The 16,165-nt window shown below is 38.0% G+C and overlaps 6 protein-coding genes and 3 long non-coding RNA genes across 17 annotated transcripts; 4 read left to right on the forward strand and 5 right to left on the reverse strand.

Moving 5' to 3' along the window:
• Nucleotides 1-117: 117 nt before the first annotated feature.
• LOC124203115 lies at nt 118-2,024 on the forward strand. Its single transcript, XR_006878443.1, has 6 exons — nt 118-238; nt 301-401; nt 742-949; nt 1,012-1,137; nt 1,238-1,347; nt 1,468-2,024. It is a non-coding gene; the product is annotated as an uncharacterized LOC124203115 (long non-coding RNA).
• Nucleotides 173-748, reverse strand: LOC124203123. The gene is made up of 2 exons (XR_006878447.1): nt 423-748; nt 173-389 (listed from the first exon to the last, which is right to left on the reverse strand). It is a non-coding gene; the product is annotated as an uncharacterized LOC124203123 (long non-coding RNA).
• Nucleotides 2,025-2,213: 189 nt separating the features above from the next.
• LOC124188824 lies at nt 2,214-3,226 on the reverse strand. Its single transcript, XM_046581703.1, has 2 exons — nt 2,836-3,226; nt 2,214-2,774 (listed from the first exon to the last, which is right to left on the reverse strand). The coding sequence occupies exons 1-2, from the start codon at nt 3,033-3,035 to the stop codon at nt 2,534-2,536; spliced, it is 441 nt and encodes a 146-aa protein (XP_046437659.1). The 5' UTR covers nt 3,036-3,226; the 3' UTR covers nt 2,214-2,533.
• A 2,948-nt stretch (nt 3,227-6,174) lies between these two features.
• LOC124188831 (28 kDa heat- and acid-stable phosphoprotein-like) lies at nt 6,175-7,409 on the reverse strand. Its single transcript, XM_046581719.1, has 4 exons — nt 7,275-7,409; nt 7,094-7,185; nt 6,502-6,874; nt 6,175-6,431 (listed from the first exon to the last, which is right to left on the reverse strand). The coding sequence occupies exons 1-4, from the start codon at nt 7,282-7,284 to the stop codon at nt 6,367-6,369; spliced, it is 540 nt and encodes a 179-aa protein (XP_046437675.1). The 5' UTR covers nt 7,285-7,409; the 3' UTR covers nt 6,175-6,366.
• A 35-nt stretch (nt 7,410-7,444) lies between these two features.
• Nucleotides 7,445-9,344, forward strand: LOC124188828 (E3 ubiquitin-protein ligase RMND5A-like). Of its 2 annotated transcripts, none has more exons than XM_046581713.1 (8): nt 7,445-7,636; nt 7,722-7,867; nt 7,934-8,071; nt 8,130-8,400; nt 8,465-8,630; nt 8,689-8,791; nt 8,852-9,006; nt 9,074-9,344. In XM_046581713.1, the coding sequence occupies exons 1-8, from the start codon at nt 7,501-7,503 to the stop codon at nt 9,165-9,167; spliced, it is 1,209 nt and encodes a 402-aa protein (XP_046437669.1). In that variant the 5' UTR covers nt 7,445-7,500; the 3' UTR covers nt 9,168-9,344. The 2 variants fall into 2 exon arrangements, with proteins under 2 accessions (XP_046437669.1, XP_046437667.1); XM_046581711.1 differs by having other exon boundaries at nt 7,446-7,636; nt 9,065-9,344.
• Nucleotides 9,265-11,009, reverse strand: LOC124188830 (acylpyruvase FAHD1, mitochondrial-like). 4 transcript variants are annotated; one of them, XM_046581718.1, is made up of 6 exons: nt 10,780-10,963; nt 10,508-10,681; nt 10,318-10,436; nt 10,114-10,254; nt 9,563-10,050; nt 9,265-9,500 (listed from the first exon to the last, which is right to left on the reverse strand). In XM_046581718.1, the coding sequence occupies exons 4-6, from the start codon at nt 10,182-10,184 to the stop codon at nt 9,406-9,408; spliced, it is 654 nt and encodes a 217-aa protein (XP_046437674.1). In that variant the 5' UTR covers nt 10,185-10,254; nt 10,318-10,436; nt 10,508-10,681; nt 10,780-10,963; the 3' UTR covers nt 9,265-9,405. The 4 variants fall into 4 exon arrangements, with proteins under 4 accessions (XP_046437674.1, XP_046437672.1, XP_046437671.1 ...); XM_046581716.1 differs by having other exon boundaries at nt 10,318-10,681; nt 10,775-11,009; XM_046581715.1 differs by having other exon boundaries at nt 10,508-10,963.
• An 86-nt stretch (nt 11,010-11,095) lies between these two features.
• On the forward strand, nt 11,096-13,455 carry LOC124188829 (glyceraldehyde-3-phosphate dehydrogenase 2-like). The gene is made up of 5 exons (XM_046581714.1): nt 11,096-11,226; nt 12,017-12,121; nt 12,183-12,677; nt 12,744-13,001; nt 13,061-13,455. Exons 2-5 carry the CDS (start codon nt 12,044-12,046, stop codon nt 13,226-13,228), a joined length of 999 nt encoding a protein of 332 aa, XP_046437670.1. The 5' UTR covers nt 11,096-11,226; nt 12,017-12,043; the 3' UTR covers nt 13,229-13,455.
• On the reverse strand, nt 13,315-14,767 carry LOC124188833. 4 transcript variants are annotated; one of them, XR_006872498.1, is made up of 3 exons: nt 14,247-14,574; nt 14,087-14,155; nt 13,315-13,679 (listed from the first exon to the last, which is right to left on the reverse strand). It is a non-coding gene; the product is annotated as an uncharacterized LOC124188833 (long non-coding RNA). The 4 variants fall into 4 exon arrangements; XR_006872497.1 differs by lacking the exon at nt 13,315-13,679 and having other exon boundaries at nt 13,954-14,155; nt 14,247-14,489; nt 14,562-14,751; XR_006872495.1 differs by having other exon boundaries at nt 13,315-14,155; nt 14,247-14,767.
• On the forward strand, nt 14,742-15,969 carry LOC124188832 (SUMO-conjugating enzyme UBC9-B). 2 transcript variants are annotated; one of them, XM_046581720.1, is made up of 6 exons: nt 14,742-14,894; nt 14,989-15,063; nt 15,139-15,222; nt 15,336-15,453; nt 15,516-15,660; nt 15,731-15,969. In XM_046581720.1, the coding sequence occupies exons 2-6, from the start codon at nt 14,998-15,000 to the stop codon at nt 15,807-15,809; spliced, it is 492 nt and encodes a 163-aa protein (XP_046437676.1). In that variant the 5' UTR covers nt 14,742-14,894; nt 14,989-14,997; the 3' UTR covers nt 15,810-15,969. The 2 variants fall into 2 exon arrangements, with proteins under 2 accessions (XP_046437676.1, XP_046437678.1); XM_046581722.1 differs by having other exon boundaries at nt 14,894-15,063.
• Nucleotides 15,970-16,165: the final 196 nt, after the last annotated feature.

Here is a 16,165-nt window from a genome sequence, read left to right on the forward strand (position 1 = left end):
TGGGTTACGAGTCGCAGTCAAATATTACCTGAACGTTTTCTTTTTCTAACGCTAGATGCCTTTGATTATTGATTATTTTCATCTGTCAAATTAGTAATGTGTCCACCAGGTGGCGGATACGTGAAGTGTCCATACGGAAAACGGTAGTGACGCCGCCATTTTTGCCAAGACATGGAGCAAGACAGAACAGGATGTCGATGATTGTTCATTCTCAAATATTTTGATGAAAATAAAAAAGGTAATTCTTGTTTTGATCGTTTAAGTTTTCTGTATGTTTAACATTGATGTGTGGATTTACAGTTCATTTAGCCTGTTTCCACTTGGCCAAATCATCTGGTCACATGTGTGGCTTGACTGCTGTCCTGCACTCCTGCCAAAATGTCCTCATTCTCCATTGCAACGTGAGTAGTCCATTCGTGTACCGGCTGTTCGTCTCATCTGTTTTCCATTTTCCAACTAGAAGGCTATAGATTAAATTTTGATGACCAGATTGCAGATCCCTTTGCTTTAGTGTTAAATTTTGAGTGAAGTTGACTGTGGACCTGTGTTTTTTTGCCATCCATTGGTTTACTTCAAATAGTTTTTATTTAGACTTTAATTGAAATTCTAGATCCCTTTGTAAAATTTCTGATATTATGAGGGACTACATAGTTTGACAGAGTTCACTTTATTCCTGTCTTGGTTTTGCTACCACCCGAGAGATTTCTGTTCATCTAAAGTAATTTAAAATTTGTCAAATAGGTTAAACAGCCAGGTGAAGTTTGCGCTTCTGCAGTGCCGACTAACATGGTTTGGTTGCAACCAGCTGTTGAATGATGTGGTGAGCCGGTGAGCTGCTTCCATGCAGTCTGTGGTGTTGGTGTTATCCTGAAATGTGTTGGTTGTTGTGGACTTGTAACACTACTATACTTATTTGTCATTTGTTGTGACATTATTCAGCATATAAAAGGTAATTCCTGCTTGGATTCTTTAAGTTATTTAATGTAAATTATTTGTGTGGTGAATTTACAGGTGGCAATTCCATCTCATCATGTGACCTGAAACTGCTGTACATTCATTTTCCCAAAATGTTTTTGTCTTGCTGCATGTAGCAGCTGTATGATTCATCACATGCAGAAATACTTCATAACACTGAAAGTAATTATGTTGATCATCTTTTTGACTCTTTAAGTTACACATTTAGTTATTTGATGGTTTGTTTCTGATAGTAACTGAGTTTATATTTTTCTATTAACAGCATGGTGAAGTCTGCGCTTCTTCATTTTGCAGTCCATTGTGCACATGGACTTGTTGCTGCCAGCCGGTGAAAGGTTTTCCTCTTGCATGCTTGCTACCTGTACCGATCAGGTATCAAAGTTATTCTGTTGGACTGCGTAGTTTTCTGTTACTCTTTGTATTCTTTTGTTATAATGAGTATGCATCTGTACACAGTTGTGTTCTCATAAATAATTTTCTTTTCTTAAACAGGTATAACAAACACTTCTTTAACGCTGGTGGTTACCTTGTTGCAGCCAAATGGTGAAAGGTGTGATGAAGACAGATTGAACCGTTGTATGCAGCATGCGGTTGCAGTGTAATCCAGAAGTTGCTGTGCTGTTGTAGCTGAGCTGTTCCATCTGGGTTCCTGACTTAAAAATTTTTGTGTTGTCATTTTCATCCGTGCCATGAAATTGCTCTGCATTTTGTGTTGCTGACTTTGCTGCAACTTGTTGCGACATTCTATTTTGTGTTGCTGACTTTGCTGACAAAAAGTTTGATCTGTTGTCTTTTGAGTTTTCATTCAATCATGCAGTATACAACTGAGGCAACCTGATCAATATCAGGTTTGACACAGTCGAGAACTGCTAGATTAAACATGCTTTCTGCGCCAAACAAATAATAACTTGCATATAACTTGCATCATGTTATTATCACGGTAGAGAAAGCGACAGGTCCCCCCCCCTGGGGGCCACAGGAAAAATGTATATAATGTATGTAAAATGTTATAAAAATAAATTTTGTATGCAATAAAATATTCTTATCAATCTTTTTCGCGATAAAATTTTTTAAAATTTCGTGTAAGGGGAATTTTTTAAAATTTTTTTTCAAAAACAAAAGTCTGGACTTAGCAGAAATAATAGGTGGTGGACTTTAAATTTTTAATAAAATAGTTCGTTGGACTTTGAATTTTAATGATAGAAAGAATTTATAAAAAGGAAATGTAAAAATAAGAGTTTGAATTTTTATCAGTGTATTTGGCAAGATCAATTATTTGTGTAAGTTAACATAGCACTCAGAAATATTTTCTCACTTCATGCAATTATCAGCAGCAGGAAATGTACATAAGGAGAAAATAGAGAGATGCACTTGTGATTTATCAATCAATCTTGTATTTCACTAATTTTCAACACATCCAGAGAAATACTTCAGAACTTCGGTGTATAAGTCGGAGCAGCGTAAGTAGTGGTGACATAATCGGGAGAATTGCAATAAATATGAACCTCAGTTTGGTAGTAGTTAGCAGGGTAATACTTAAATTCCTCGATGTAGTAAACTAGGCAGCGTACGTTGTGTAATAGGCGGCTTCTTCGGTGTAGTACTTGAGGGCTGCCGTGGTGTAGTAGACTGGAGCATCAGTGTAGTATTTCTGTTCAATGTAGCACGAAAGAGCAGCATTTGTGTAGCAAGTCGGGACAGCGTAATACTTGGCCGCCTCAGTTGTGGTTGTGTAGATTGGGGCAGAGAAGTACTTGGCCGCTTCGGTGGAGTAATTAGCGGGAACCTCGGTATAGCATCTGGGAACAGAGTAGTATTTAGGAAAATCGGTGCAATAAGTAGCTGAGAACAGAGTAATACTTGGGAGCCTCGGTGTAGTAGGATGGGGCAGCATGCGTAGTCCTGCTCCGTCGCCTTGGTGTAGTAACTCGGGGCAGAGTAAGTTGTGGTATAAAACTCCGGTGCTTTGGTGGTGTAGTACTTGAAGACATCGGTGCAGGAACTGGTCGTTGCGTAAGTTGAGTAGTAAGGCGGTGGCGTTGCGATTTCTTATCCGCCATACCCAGGAGACATCGGTACACCAGTGGTCGACCCAGCCATCAACAATACAACACCCAACAGCATTCGACGCCTTATTAACTAGACAGTAAACAAATTCAAACAATAATGTTCAATAATAATTTGCACATTAACAAACAGAAAATAATAAACATTAATAGAAAACTCCAAATCTCCAAGTCTCAATATAAAAATAAAAATATTTACCCATAATTGCGAATCGGTTACACGATGAGGAATGCAGTTGGTGACAGATAGGTCACTGCAGTTCGGGTACGACTCCTTTTTTTTCTTGACGACTCCTCTTACGCATAGTAATACTTCGGGACGTAGGTGTAGTAGCACGGGGCAGCGTAGGTTGTAGTTAGTACTTGAGCGCTTCAGTGTTGTAGTAATGCAGGGCCTCGGTGTAGTAGGTAGGGGAGCATACATTGACGTGTAGAATTCCGGTGCCTTAGTGGTGTAGTACTTGGGAGCCTCGGTGTAGTAAACTAGGCAGCATGTGTTGTTGTAGGCGGCTTCTTCGGTGTAGTACTTGGGGGCTGCGGTGTAGCGTAGGTCGTATTGTAGTGAACTGGAGCATCAGTGTAGTATTTCGGTTCAACGTACTACGAAAGAGCAGCTTCTGTGTAGTAAGTCGGGACTGCGTAATACTTGGCCGCCTCAGTTGTGGTTTCGTAGATCGGGGCAGAGAAGTACTTTGCCGCTTCGGTGTAGTACTCAACCGTCTTGGTGGAGAAATCAGCGGGAGCCTCGGTGTAGCAGCTGGGAACAGAGTAGTATTTAGGAAAGTCGGTGCAATAAGTAGCTGAGAACAGAGTAATACTTGGGAGCCTCGGCGTAGTAGGATGGGGCAGCATGCGTAGTCCTGCTCCGTCGCCTTGGTGTAGTAACTCGGGTCAGAGGAAGTTGTGGTATAAAACTCCGGTGCCTTAGTAGTGTAGTACTTGTAGACCCCGGTGCAGTAACTGGTCGTTGCGTAAGTTGCTTTTGGGTAGTAAGGCGGTGGCGTTGCGGTTTGGTATCCGCCATACCCAGGAGACATCGGTACACCAGTGGTCGACCCAGCCATCAACGATACAATACCCGACAGCATACGACGCCTTATTAACTAGACAGTAAACAAATTCAAACAATAATGTTCAATAATATTTTGCATATTAACAAACAGAAAATAATTGACATTAATAGAAAAGACAGAATATTTACCCATGGATGCGAACTGGCAATAAGGTGAAGAAGGCAGGTGGTGACAGAGAGTGCGCTGCAGTTGTTGCCGTGTCGGAGATGCTCCCTCGACTGATTTACCTTCGCCTTTTCTCTCTCCTTTTTATACGATTTTTTTGTCACCCTCACCTCTCAAGCCTTGCGGCTATTGTACCTGCTTGAAAATTATGAAACACGCCCCGTTATCACCCAACCTCTACGCCACTGCATGACACGTTTCACGTAATGATCTCCGTGACCTTCGAGCATGAAAGAAATGCAAACTGGGCTTTCCTTCTTTAGGTTGGCGTTGCTGGGGATGGGTCTACAAAAACAAATATCAAAATGAATACCAAATGGTTATGAACACGTGTCGTTCTCACCCAACCTCTACACCACTGCATGGCACGTTTTACGTAATGATCTCCGTGACCTTCGAGCGTCCAAATGGCCTTTCCTTTTGCAGGGGATGGGTCTACAAAAACAAATATCAAAATGAATACCAAATGGCTGAGCCTTGCGGGTATTGTACCTGTTTGATAATGATGAAACACGTACCTTTCTCACCCAACCTCTACACCACCGCATTAACAGTTTTACACGTAATGTTCACCGTGACCTTCAAGCGTGAAGGACATGCAAACTGGCCGGCCCGTCTGCAGTTTGAACTCTAAAATGGTAATTGAAAAATGATAAATAAACACTGCATCAGCATCAGTTTGAACATGTTGAAAATATACCTAAATTTCATCTTAAACATTCTAAAGTAACGTACGAGTGTACGACTTACTTCTCTTAAGCACTCATACGTAGACTAAAATGTAAGCAATATACCAACCTATTTGATTTCTCTTAAAAGTACATTACAACCAACTCAGATTTCCTGTTCTCATCACATTTTTTTCGTGGAAATACCTCATCACTTTTCAAAATCAAACCGTGGCTAAATTTGCACCATGAAAATCGACTGAAAAAAAAAAAAAAAAAGAAGTACAAACACAGAAGCAATAACGTAACATCCGACATGCGTGATTGTGTGTTTTTTTGTTTTGTTTTTTATTTTAGGTGTTACTGCAGACCTTTGGTTGATTTTTTTTTTAAATAAGTCCCCCTTTTTTGTTCCTTACTTCCTTTACAAAAAATTGTCTGCTATTCGGGCCACGAGTGCCACCTAGTGGACGCATGAAACTCGGCTAAAAGTATTTGTTCGAATTTTAAATGTGAATTGCGATTTGCGAATAAGAGGAGTAAATGTCTAAATGTACAACACACTTCTCGAGATGCGGGAATTAAATTTGATATCTCGCATAATATGGTGTAGCCTTCAACATAAATAGAAATTTAGACTTATTTTTTAGCACAATCAGCTAGATATTGTAACCAAATGACTGGCTTGTGTTGGTTGAATTGTAAAACGATTATGTTAACTAAAACTCAGATTTTTTACCCATCAAGGACACTGCTGCTGGAAATTGTTAACGGATGGTTTTGTAGCCTAACCAACGTGTCTTCCATATGTACCATTTAGTATCGATAGCATTTAGATTCGAAGATTCTTTGGAATTTAGGCGGATAACGCCAGTTGACCTGCAGACAAAAACTAATGTATTCAAATGAAATGGCATCTTCTACCTTACAACTATTCCAACCTTTCTGTTTTCCTCCTTAGCTATGACATGTGTTGGGTTAAAGTCATAGTTCCTGAGTTGCAATTTTAACACTATCCTACAGTTCAACTTAAGTGATTCAGCAAAGTTATTCAGTATGAATGAGTGATCAACACTACACTCGATCAATATTTAACAAATTGTTTTCTTTAAGATGAAAACATAAGGCAAAATATAAGCTCTGACTAAATCAAGGAAAGTCATTAGTTTGTATGCCTATTTGCATGCTGTTAATATCAACTAATTATAACATGGAACATATTCAATGTTTAGTTCCTTCTGCTCTTTTATTCAGGAAGCAAAATAGGTCCCTTCCTCTCCTCTTCTTCTCTTTAATCAATAGCCTGGCAAAGCTATCAAATGGAAGATCAGAGCACATGGAAATATGACAAGAAAAAAGTGAACCACAATTGGAACTGTGAGTGAAGTGATACAATATTTTTAAGTCACGATTTGTTTTTCATGTTCGTTTTCCTATTGCCTTTTGAATACTTGCGGTCTTTGCAGCCGCAACAGCTTCTTTCACTGTAAATCAATAAAGATGTATTTTATTTTCGATTTATGAATGATGATTACAAACAATATTTTTGCTTACTTTTCTTTTCGTCATCGCGTTTCTTAGCAGCTTCTTCACGTTGCTGTCGGATAATTGCTAATCTAGCTAAATCTGCACGGGCCTCGTCAGTCTTACCCTGAGCGTGAAGCTTTTGATAGTGTTCTCGAGCTTTCTGTTTATCTATTTCTTCACGCTCACGTCTTGAAAGCTCAGGTTTTGTTGCATCATTGACATCCAAATCTCCAACTTTCTTGGCTTGCTTTACCACATGATTTGGGTTTTCAATATCTACAGCTGGTGTGGGACCTTTTCCATTCACTGCTTCTTCCTCCGATTCAGAGCCAGAACCAGAGCCAGATTTTTCTGATTTACTCTCATTGGAATCAGAATCTGAAGCTTCCTCTTGTTTAGCCTAAATACAAAAATTAACAGAAAATTAACACATGCTAGAGAAAAAAAACGATTTTAGTTCTCAAATTGATGAGAAAATCTTTTACTATCAACGATAGGCATGGGAGCTCTAAAATATATTCTATGAAACAAATTTTTAAAACCTAATAATTCCTTTAAACTAAAATGTAATGACAACTTCATTTTGTATTTAGAAAACAGAGAGTAAAAATAAAATTACCCTCCAATTACGTTGATCTTCTTTTCTTTGCCTCTCTAGTTCTTCTGGGCTAGTGAAATGTCTTGCTCTACCTTTCTTATTTACTTTTCCACCTGATGTTAACCAACATGACATCATGAGTAAGTAATTCAAAACATTCTTTTTTTTCTTTTCAATTTAAAAATAAATTATTTCTACTTACCACGCGGCATTTTGTTAGAAAATATTTTATGACAGAGTAAAACGAAACAAATCCGACCGATTTTCTCTCAAACATATGGGACAGACAGTCACACAGAGCACGGTAGAGGCTGGGGTGTAAAGGTGCCTGCTAAACAGTATTTTTACCGAGATACGCATTATGCGTCTCAGTATATAAACAGTTTTGCTCCGCCTCCATATCACGACGTGAAAACACAAAGACGAGAATGGAGGCTTGTGTTGCTGTCGAGAAAGAAATTGATAAGATTCTAAGTAAATTTGCTAGTATTCGGGAGAATGGTTCAAAAAACATTGAGGAGACTATCGAGTTTCTGTCGTCAATTAAACCAGAATTGGAACAAGGTACTGCAAATTCGTAAATCCCTAGCTGCTTGACATGTTTTGGTGTTGTTTTCTACAGTATTTATGTACATTTTTTAAATCATAGCCCAAGCAGACACTGAGTTTAACGAACGTCAGTTGTTCATCATCCATCTTGCAATAGCAAAAGTTAAGGAGACAGTTTCTCGATTGGCCAGTGAACACAGAGATCTCCATAGTTCTGTTTCAAAAGTTGGAAAAACCATTGACAGAGTATGTATCTTGTATCTTCAGCTTAATCCCTCTTTATTAAAAATATTAATGCCCATTTCTTGAAAGAATTTCACTCAAGATTATGCTTCTACAAGTTTTGATAGAGTATTCTCAGGAGCCGATAAGGAAAAATTACTTAATCAAGTGATTTGTCAACACATGTATAGACATGGTTTCTTGGAAATAGGGGAGGAATTAGCCAAAGTAAGAATTTTTAATCTTCTTAAGAACTCAGATATTTTAACTATAAAAATTCTGTTAGGAGTCTGGCCTGGAAATTCATGAGAACAGTAAACAACCATTCATATTACTTAATGAAATTTTGGAAAAACTGCGACATAGGAATCTCGATGCTGCTTTAGAATGGGCGCAAACCCATCGAGAGCAACTAATGGAACAGAATAGTAGTCTTGAATTTAAACTACACAGACTGCAATTTCTTCAACTTGTGTCTGAAGGGCCCGGAAAGCAAGGAGAAGCACTTGCTTATGTGCGAAGACATTTTCCGCCTTTCGTTCATCAGCACGAAACTGGTTAGTCAACTTAATTGTTAAATTTGATTACAACTACATGTTTCATATTTGATTGAATTTCCAGATATTCAGAACCTAATGGGAGTTTTGGCCTTTATTCCTTATGGAGTTCACAACTCTCCCTATAAAAAGCTGTTTGACCCTATCCTTTGGACTGAAATCTGTGAGGTTTTTGTAAAGGACGCCTGTGCTCTTCTTGGATTCAGTGTCGAAAGTCCCTTGTCGGTTTGGTAAGCTTTAAAAATAAGTTGTAAATTTTTCTGTCTGAATCACCTTTTCTCTTTGCAGCGTTAACGTGGGATCTATATCATTACCGGCATTGCTGAATATTAAACAAGTGATGGCCCAAAGGCAGGTTGCAGGAATGTGGAACGCTAAAGATGAACTTCCAGTAAAGTTACACACTATATAAGCCAGCAAATTTTTTATTTAATCTATAATTTGTTTATAGATTGAAATTGATGCTGGGCGTGAATATCGTTACCATTCGATATTTGCTTGTCCAATTCTGCGACAACAGGGTTCTGATTCGAACCCACCCATGCGACTGGTATGTGGTCATGTTATTTCGCGTGATGCTTTGAACAAACTCAGTTCCGGAAACAAGTGAGATATTAATTGTAGTCTTTCACTTACCGATAAAATTAACACAACTTCTCTGAAGTGTTCTTAGAGCTATCCGCACTGGCCAATCCGTTGCTAGGTTAAAATGCCCCTACTGCCCACGGGAATTCGACAGTAGCGAAGCCAGACAACTTCATTTCTAAAAAAATTTTGACAGCTTGTTGTCTTGACAGTTGAGAATCATCTGCGAAGTCTTCGAGTCCCACCTTCAAAATGGCGTATTAAACAATAAAAGTTTGGTTTGGGAAGAAAAATTATTTAGATTTTCTTAATTTTATTGAATGAAAATCCATACACAACTATTGATGTTAAAGAAATTATGCAACTGTCTTCTGAATCATTTTCTAACATTCAAATGCAAACTTATTAAGTGTTAACTTATTATTTTTCTACCATAAATTTCATGGTCAAAACATTAGTGATTCCACCCTCTATTACATCCCCAACTTTGACTGGACCCACACCAGAAGGAGTACCTGTTAACGAGGAGAGTTGTTTAGTTGTTGTTGTTTAGAGTTAACGAGGAGAGAAGGAGTACCTGTAAGGACCACATCACCGGGTTCCAATGTGAAATAAGTGGAAATGTAACTAAGTAATGTAGGGACATTAAAGATCATGTCTTTCGTTGAACCCCGTTGTCTGGCAACTCCATTAACTGAGCACCACAGTTCTATGTTATGAGGATCCATAATTTTCTCACTTGGAATAAAGGCGCTTACAGGGCATGAAGTATCAAATCCTTTTGCAAGTGTCCAAGGATGGCCCTTTTTCTTTGCTTCATCTTGGAAGTCTCTTGCAGTCATATCCAGTGCCAAACAAAATCCTCCAACATGGATCATGACATCTTCAGGTTTGACTTTTGAGCATTTGGATTTGATAACCACACCCAGTTCAATTTCATGATGAAGAGATGAGCAACCTGCAGGTATCTTTATTGGGCTTCCTTCTTCAACATAGGAAGAAGTGGGTTTTAAAAATAGAAGTGGCCTTTCAGGTATTGCATTTCCTAATTCAATAGCATGTTCACTGAAATATAAATATTCAACTGTTATTACTTCATTAAACTTACTATAATTTATATATAAATACCTGTAATTACGACCAACACAAATAATTTTCCGACCGAAATCTACAAATCTGGAGAGATGAGCAGACGCCATCGTACGTGCATATCAATACGAATATACGTTTTAGCTGCATTGTAAGCAAGCTTAGCAGCAGCTACGATAACTATTTCACGAGACAAAGTCCATTTTAACCAAATGAATTTTTCGGTAAATACTAAATAGTTACCTCGGGTTTTGAAACTGGACAAACAGAAACTAGACGATTTTTTTTTCCTAAAAATTACAGTCGCTCTACCAGATGGTGAGCTGCCAAATCAGCTGACGTAAGACGATAACAAACAGGCTCTGGAAAGTGGAAACAAAACAGATTTTTACTCGACTAAATATATGAAATTAGAAATCAAGATGTATCCAACTGTAACATGATTTCCTCCTTTAATTAAGCATGATTTTTAGGAATATAGCTATGGATCACCGATCACTAAGTGACCGTCATCCCGTTATTCATTTTTTACGTGATGGTAACCATGGCCGTACACATTTGAAGGTGAAGATGACTTTCAAAGTCATAAAGGTCGATAAAAGGCCATCTAAATAAAGAGCAAGACACTTTTTAAAATTGTGGGTATGAAAAAAAACAAACAATAGCTCTGTGTTTCATGATAACAAATTTTACACCCTACCATACTTGATATTTCTAACATCTTCTCTAATTACACCGACGATGAACCATTTCAGCATCGGGTTGTAAGACATAATAACGTGAAAATTTGATCAATCAGGAATAAATCAACGTAAAGAATCTACAATACAAAAATATTGCTTTCCATATTTCAAACCATGGTTCAAACGCTGGCTCAATACATTTAATGGCGGGAGCGCATTATTGATTCGCGTGGGGTAGAGGGTTGGCAAAAGAGTTCAGTAGTAGATCACGTGAATGCCCTTCAGAAACCAGCATTTGCCCTTGTCGGCTCGAGCCAAAATAAAAGCAGCGCTCGTCTTTCTTTGCAGCGCTAACTACCTAAACTAGAGTTCGCTTCGACTTTGGCTAGGCAATCCCGCCGAGGTATTGAGGACTCGAAACGCCGGTTCGATATCACAGACGTGCCCTGTACGCAATCCTAACAACAAGGTGAGTCTCCGAGTCTCATTTAAGAGTAATTTTTTTACTTGAAAGTATCTTAGAAATTCATGGCACTCGCTAATAGTAATTGGAATTCATGTTAGACTATTAGAGTATTAAGTACTAGACATTAACTAGTTTTAAAACGACAAAGAAATCTTTAGTTCCAATTTTTATAACTTTTAATTGATTCAGATTGATAGTATACTAAATTTTCCAATTGTTACGCTAAGTTAGCTTTTATATTACCATCGTGTGTTTTGCTCGTCGTGCATGATATATTCACGCACCAAACTTTCATGGTTAGGGAAAATGGCGGCTATAAAAATTTCCAGCACTCTAGAACATTCGAAAGCAACTATAAATAAATTATCTGTTAGCTGAAAACTATTCTAAATTTGTTCGACGAAATTGTCGATTTTACGGAAAATTCCGGTGTGCGTGTCACGTCGACGGGCGGGACGCTTGAAGGTCAATACAAGGGCTTCTACCTCTCCCCAAAACACTATACAGTATTTTCTACAGTGGAGATGTATTGATCTTGTCCTGCCTATTTTTAGATCCAAAGACTCCTTCAACTTAACCTTTACTGATTTTATACTTTCTACTAGTCAAAGTATATATATAAAACTACACAAGACCAAATGTTAATGTTTAAATCCGGTAAAATGTGGTTTTGCGTCATCTGCTGAGAACAGCTGTTTTTGACAAATCAATAGTTTTACTGTTGCTATGCTAAATTTAACGTTTAAATTAGGCAAATGGAGTTTTTAATTTAATTTTTTGTTACCTTGAGCAGTTATCACCTCCTCAACTTCACCTAAAGATGTCGAAAATCGGTATTAACGGATTCGGTCGTATCGGCCGCTTGGTGCTTCGCGCTTGCATCGAAAAGGGAGCTACGGTAAAACATAATTAATTAAAATATTAATGATTTCACTCATTCTGACATTTTGGGATTTTAGGTTGTTGCTGTCAATGATCCCTTCATTACTCTTGACTACATGGTGTACATGTTCAAGTATGACTCTACCCATGGCCGCTTCAAGGGAGAAGTGAAGGAAGAAGGTGGCAAGCTTGTTGTCAATGGACATCACATTCAGGTCTTCAGCGAGCGTGACCCCAAGAACATTCCATGGGGAGCTTCTGGAGCTGAATATGTTGTTGAATCCACTGGTGTTTTCACCACTTTGGACAAGGCCCAGGCTCACATTGATGGAGGAGCAAAGAAAGTTATCATCTCTGCCCCATCTGCTGATGCCCCCATGTTTGTTGTTGGAGTCAACCTTGAAGCATATGATCCTTCCATGAAGATTGTTTCCAATGCTTCTTGCACCACCAACTGCCTGGCTCCTCTGGCTAAAGTTATCAATGACAACTTTGGTATCATTGAAGGCTTGATGACCACTGTCCATGCCATCACTGCAACCCAGAAAACCGTCGATGGACCTTCTGGAAAGGTAAAATACTTTTGGAGAAAAAAAAAATGATCACATACTAACCTTTTGAATATTCGATCATTGCAGTTGTGGCGTGATGGCCGTGGTGCTGCCCAGAACATTATTCCTGCCTCTACTGGTGCTGCCAAGGCCGTAGGTAAAGTCATTCCTGAACTGAACGGAAAATTGACCGGTATGGCTTTCCGCGTACCCGTCCACGATGTCTCCGTTGTTGATCTGACCTGCCGCCTGTCCAAGGAAGCCAGCTACGACGAAATCAAGGCTGTCGTTAAAGCAGCAGCTGAAGGCCCGATGAAGGGTATTTTGGGCTACTGCGATGAGGAGGTAACATCATTAGAAACATTTTACATTAAAGTTGATTGATAACGTGAGATTTTTTGTAGGTCGTCTCCACAGACTTCATTGGTGACAACCACTCTTCCATCTTCGATGCTGCTGCAGGCATTGCTCTCAACAAAACTTTCGTCAAGCTGATTTCATGGTACGACAACGAATTTGGTTATTCGTGCCGTGTCGTCGATTTGATCAAGTACATGCAATCCAAGGATTAAATCAATAAAGCTGCATTGTGGGATGAGTCACTGGCATACGTCTTACAGCAGAATAATCCGTTACTTATTCTGTTAATGTTGTCTAATTATCTATCCCTCATTCTTGCTACCGCACTGGCTACAACGATTGATGTTTGTTGTTGGTCGTCCTTTCTGTAGTCTGAAATCCCAATCTTAGATGTCTGTTACATTGGCTACAGGAATATAAACGTTTGTCACAAAATTTACATTTCAATTTTTTATTATCAGCTCATTTTAAATCAACATTTTGATCTTTAATTTATTGATAAAATATCATTATCATAAAGAAATTTACTTTCCACATACCTGCTCACTTTGGTGACAGTAATCTCCTTTCATGCAACGCCATATATTTGCATTCAAACGTGCGAATATGTGAAGGGAACACGAAGCTTTCAAGACGCGATTCCCCAGTACTCATTGGTTACGCCTAATAATAAAATTATAGTTAGTAATCTGAAATAAAACATTTACAATTATGCTCTATAATATGATTGACATTTCTCTGTAACAGCCAATACTGACGAGGAGTTATATTCAAAAGATTTTTTTAGATATGGACATTATTCTATTACTTGACAGTTAACTTTCTCAGAAGCATCTTCCTGAGCCCTTCAGGAGTCATTTGTTATTCAGTGCAATGGTAAAAATAAAGACAGACTCACAACAATATTACATAGCACACTACGTTTCCAAGCAAGAAATTAGTTTAAAAACTGGCACATGTAATAATCTTTGAACTATACAAAATAGTGATTCAAGCACTATTGTTTTGTGAAATCACCAATACATCATATCTAATGAGTATTTAACAGGATATTTTCCGCTTTGAGATACCCAAGTATGTTTCATTCCCTTCCACTTTGGCACTAACACATTCAACCCTTCTATGCGAGAAGTACCTAGCTGAAACAACCATAATAGGGAATAACAGATCTTCATTTAATAAATTTAGAGTTTGTGACCTAATATGACAAATTAACTGATGTTTTCATACCTTTCTGAACATTCTATATCAATTTTGTAGTTTCCCCATCCACAAAGTTAAACTGAACTGAGGCTTTAGGATTAGAGATTATATCATTCTTAATTCATTCGAGACATGGTTGTTTGCACCTTTTTTCGTTTTGTCTTCGTGTGATACCTTTGTGGTTTGTCACTAGTTGATTCACGTGTTCGAATATTCTGGAAGCATTACGTAAACGACGCTTGGCTTGTCTCGAATGTTGAACGATCAAAGCTACATGAGATGGAAGATATCAATGATTTTTTTTAACACTTGATTTTTCAATTTGGAATTTAAACAAAATACAAGAACTTAAGATGCATGCCTGTGTGACTCACTGCTCTGTTGTTTTTTGAACCATCTGGGCGCCATCTTTCATAGGCAGTGGCAGCATAGCCAGTTCATTTTTAATTTTAGTTGATGAAAACTAAAACTAAAAATGCTTATGCATGCTACAGCCAAAATGGTTTGATTTCATTGAAATCCATATTTTACATGCAAATGTTTCATCATTTATTCGTTTAAATCCCCAAATTAAATTTTAAATTGATTTGTAATTATTCGAATTACCTTAAGGCAACCCTGGCAATAATTGTACGAAACTACACAGCTAAATTATTTGGCAGCCGTTGAAAAAAGGTAACTATTATTTATTTAAGAGCTGTTGCATCTTGCTTTCTTCAGTCATATTCACACTTTCTTATTACATCACACTGAAATTTTTATTCTCTAGTGACCAATAATGTCCGGTATTGCTATTGCTCGACTTTCTGAGGAACGTAAAGGCTGGAGGAAAGACCATCCCTTTGTAAGTTGCTGGTTTGCCAAACGATAGTTGTTGGGTTGTGTGTGTTTGATTTGTGTATCTTTGCGTTGCCTTTAGGGTTTTGTTGCCAGGCCCACAAAGAATCCTGATGGAACCCTCAATTTGATGAACTGGGAATGTGCTATTCCAGGCAAGAAATCGGTAATGAGTTTTACACTTAAAGATCTTACTTCACATTGGTGTCAGATATACTTACCAAATTCACTGTTGTTTGAAGTAACAATATTAAGTGTAACTTGTGCATACATTTACAGACTCCCTGGGAAAATGGATTGTACAAAATCCGTATGATTTTTAAAGATGACTACCCCTCTTCTCCTCCAAAATGCAAATTTGAGCCCCCACTTTTCCATCCAAACGTCTATCCATCAGGTTGAATCAAATGGCTATTTGAGTGTTTTGTTTTAGCTAACCTTTTGGCATTTAATATCCAGGCACAGTTTGTCTATCATTGTTGGATGAAGAAAAGGACTGGAGACCTGCAATTACCATCAAACAGATTTTGCTTGGAATTCAAGATCTCCTAAATGACCCCAATATTAAGGATCCGGCTCAGGCAGAAGCTTATACTATCTACTGGTAATGATTTTTACACCAGTAGACAACTTGAAAGTTTGGATTGTAATATTTCATTTGATTATTTCTCCAGTCAAAATCGAATGGAGTACGAAAAACGTGTTAGAGCACAAGCCAAGGCTATGGCTGCCACCACTGATTTGCTGTCTTAATTTCCCAAGTAAATCCAGCTGTCAAGGAATAAGTTAACTTCTTTTTCTTTTCCACGTGCTCTATTTGTTTTTTAAAAATTCTTATTGTCTTCATTTCAATACTTACTTATCGTCCAGAAAACATACTCCGATCTGAAATAAAACGCTAAGTAAGGTGTAACACTTGTTGACCTTTTTTTTTTTCAATTACGTCACTTGACTATTTTATTTGGTTGTGACCTACTTTGTTGATATGCGTTTTATCTGGCGAATATCTGATTATGAAGACCAAACTTCTTTTAACTACTAGAATTCATCAAAGGCTCTCTTACCTGATTAAAATTTGAACTAAATGGGTTATCGATGTACAAAGTGCA

The sequence above is a fragment of the Daphnia pulex genome, chromosome 2, assembly GCF_021134715.1.
Source record: "Daphnia pulex isolate KAP4 chromosome 2, ASM2113471v1".
Classification (NCBI taxonomy): domain Eukaryota; kingdom Metazoa; phylum Arthropoda; class Branchiopoda; order Diplostraca; family Daphniidae; genus Daphnia; species Daphnia pulex.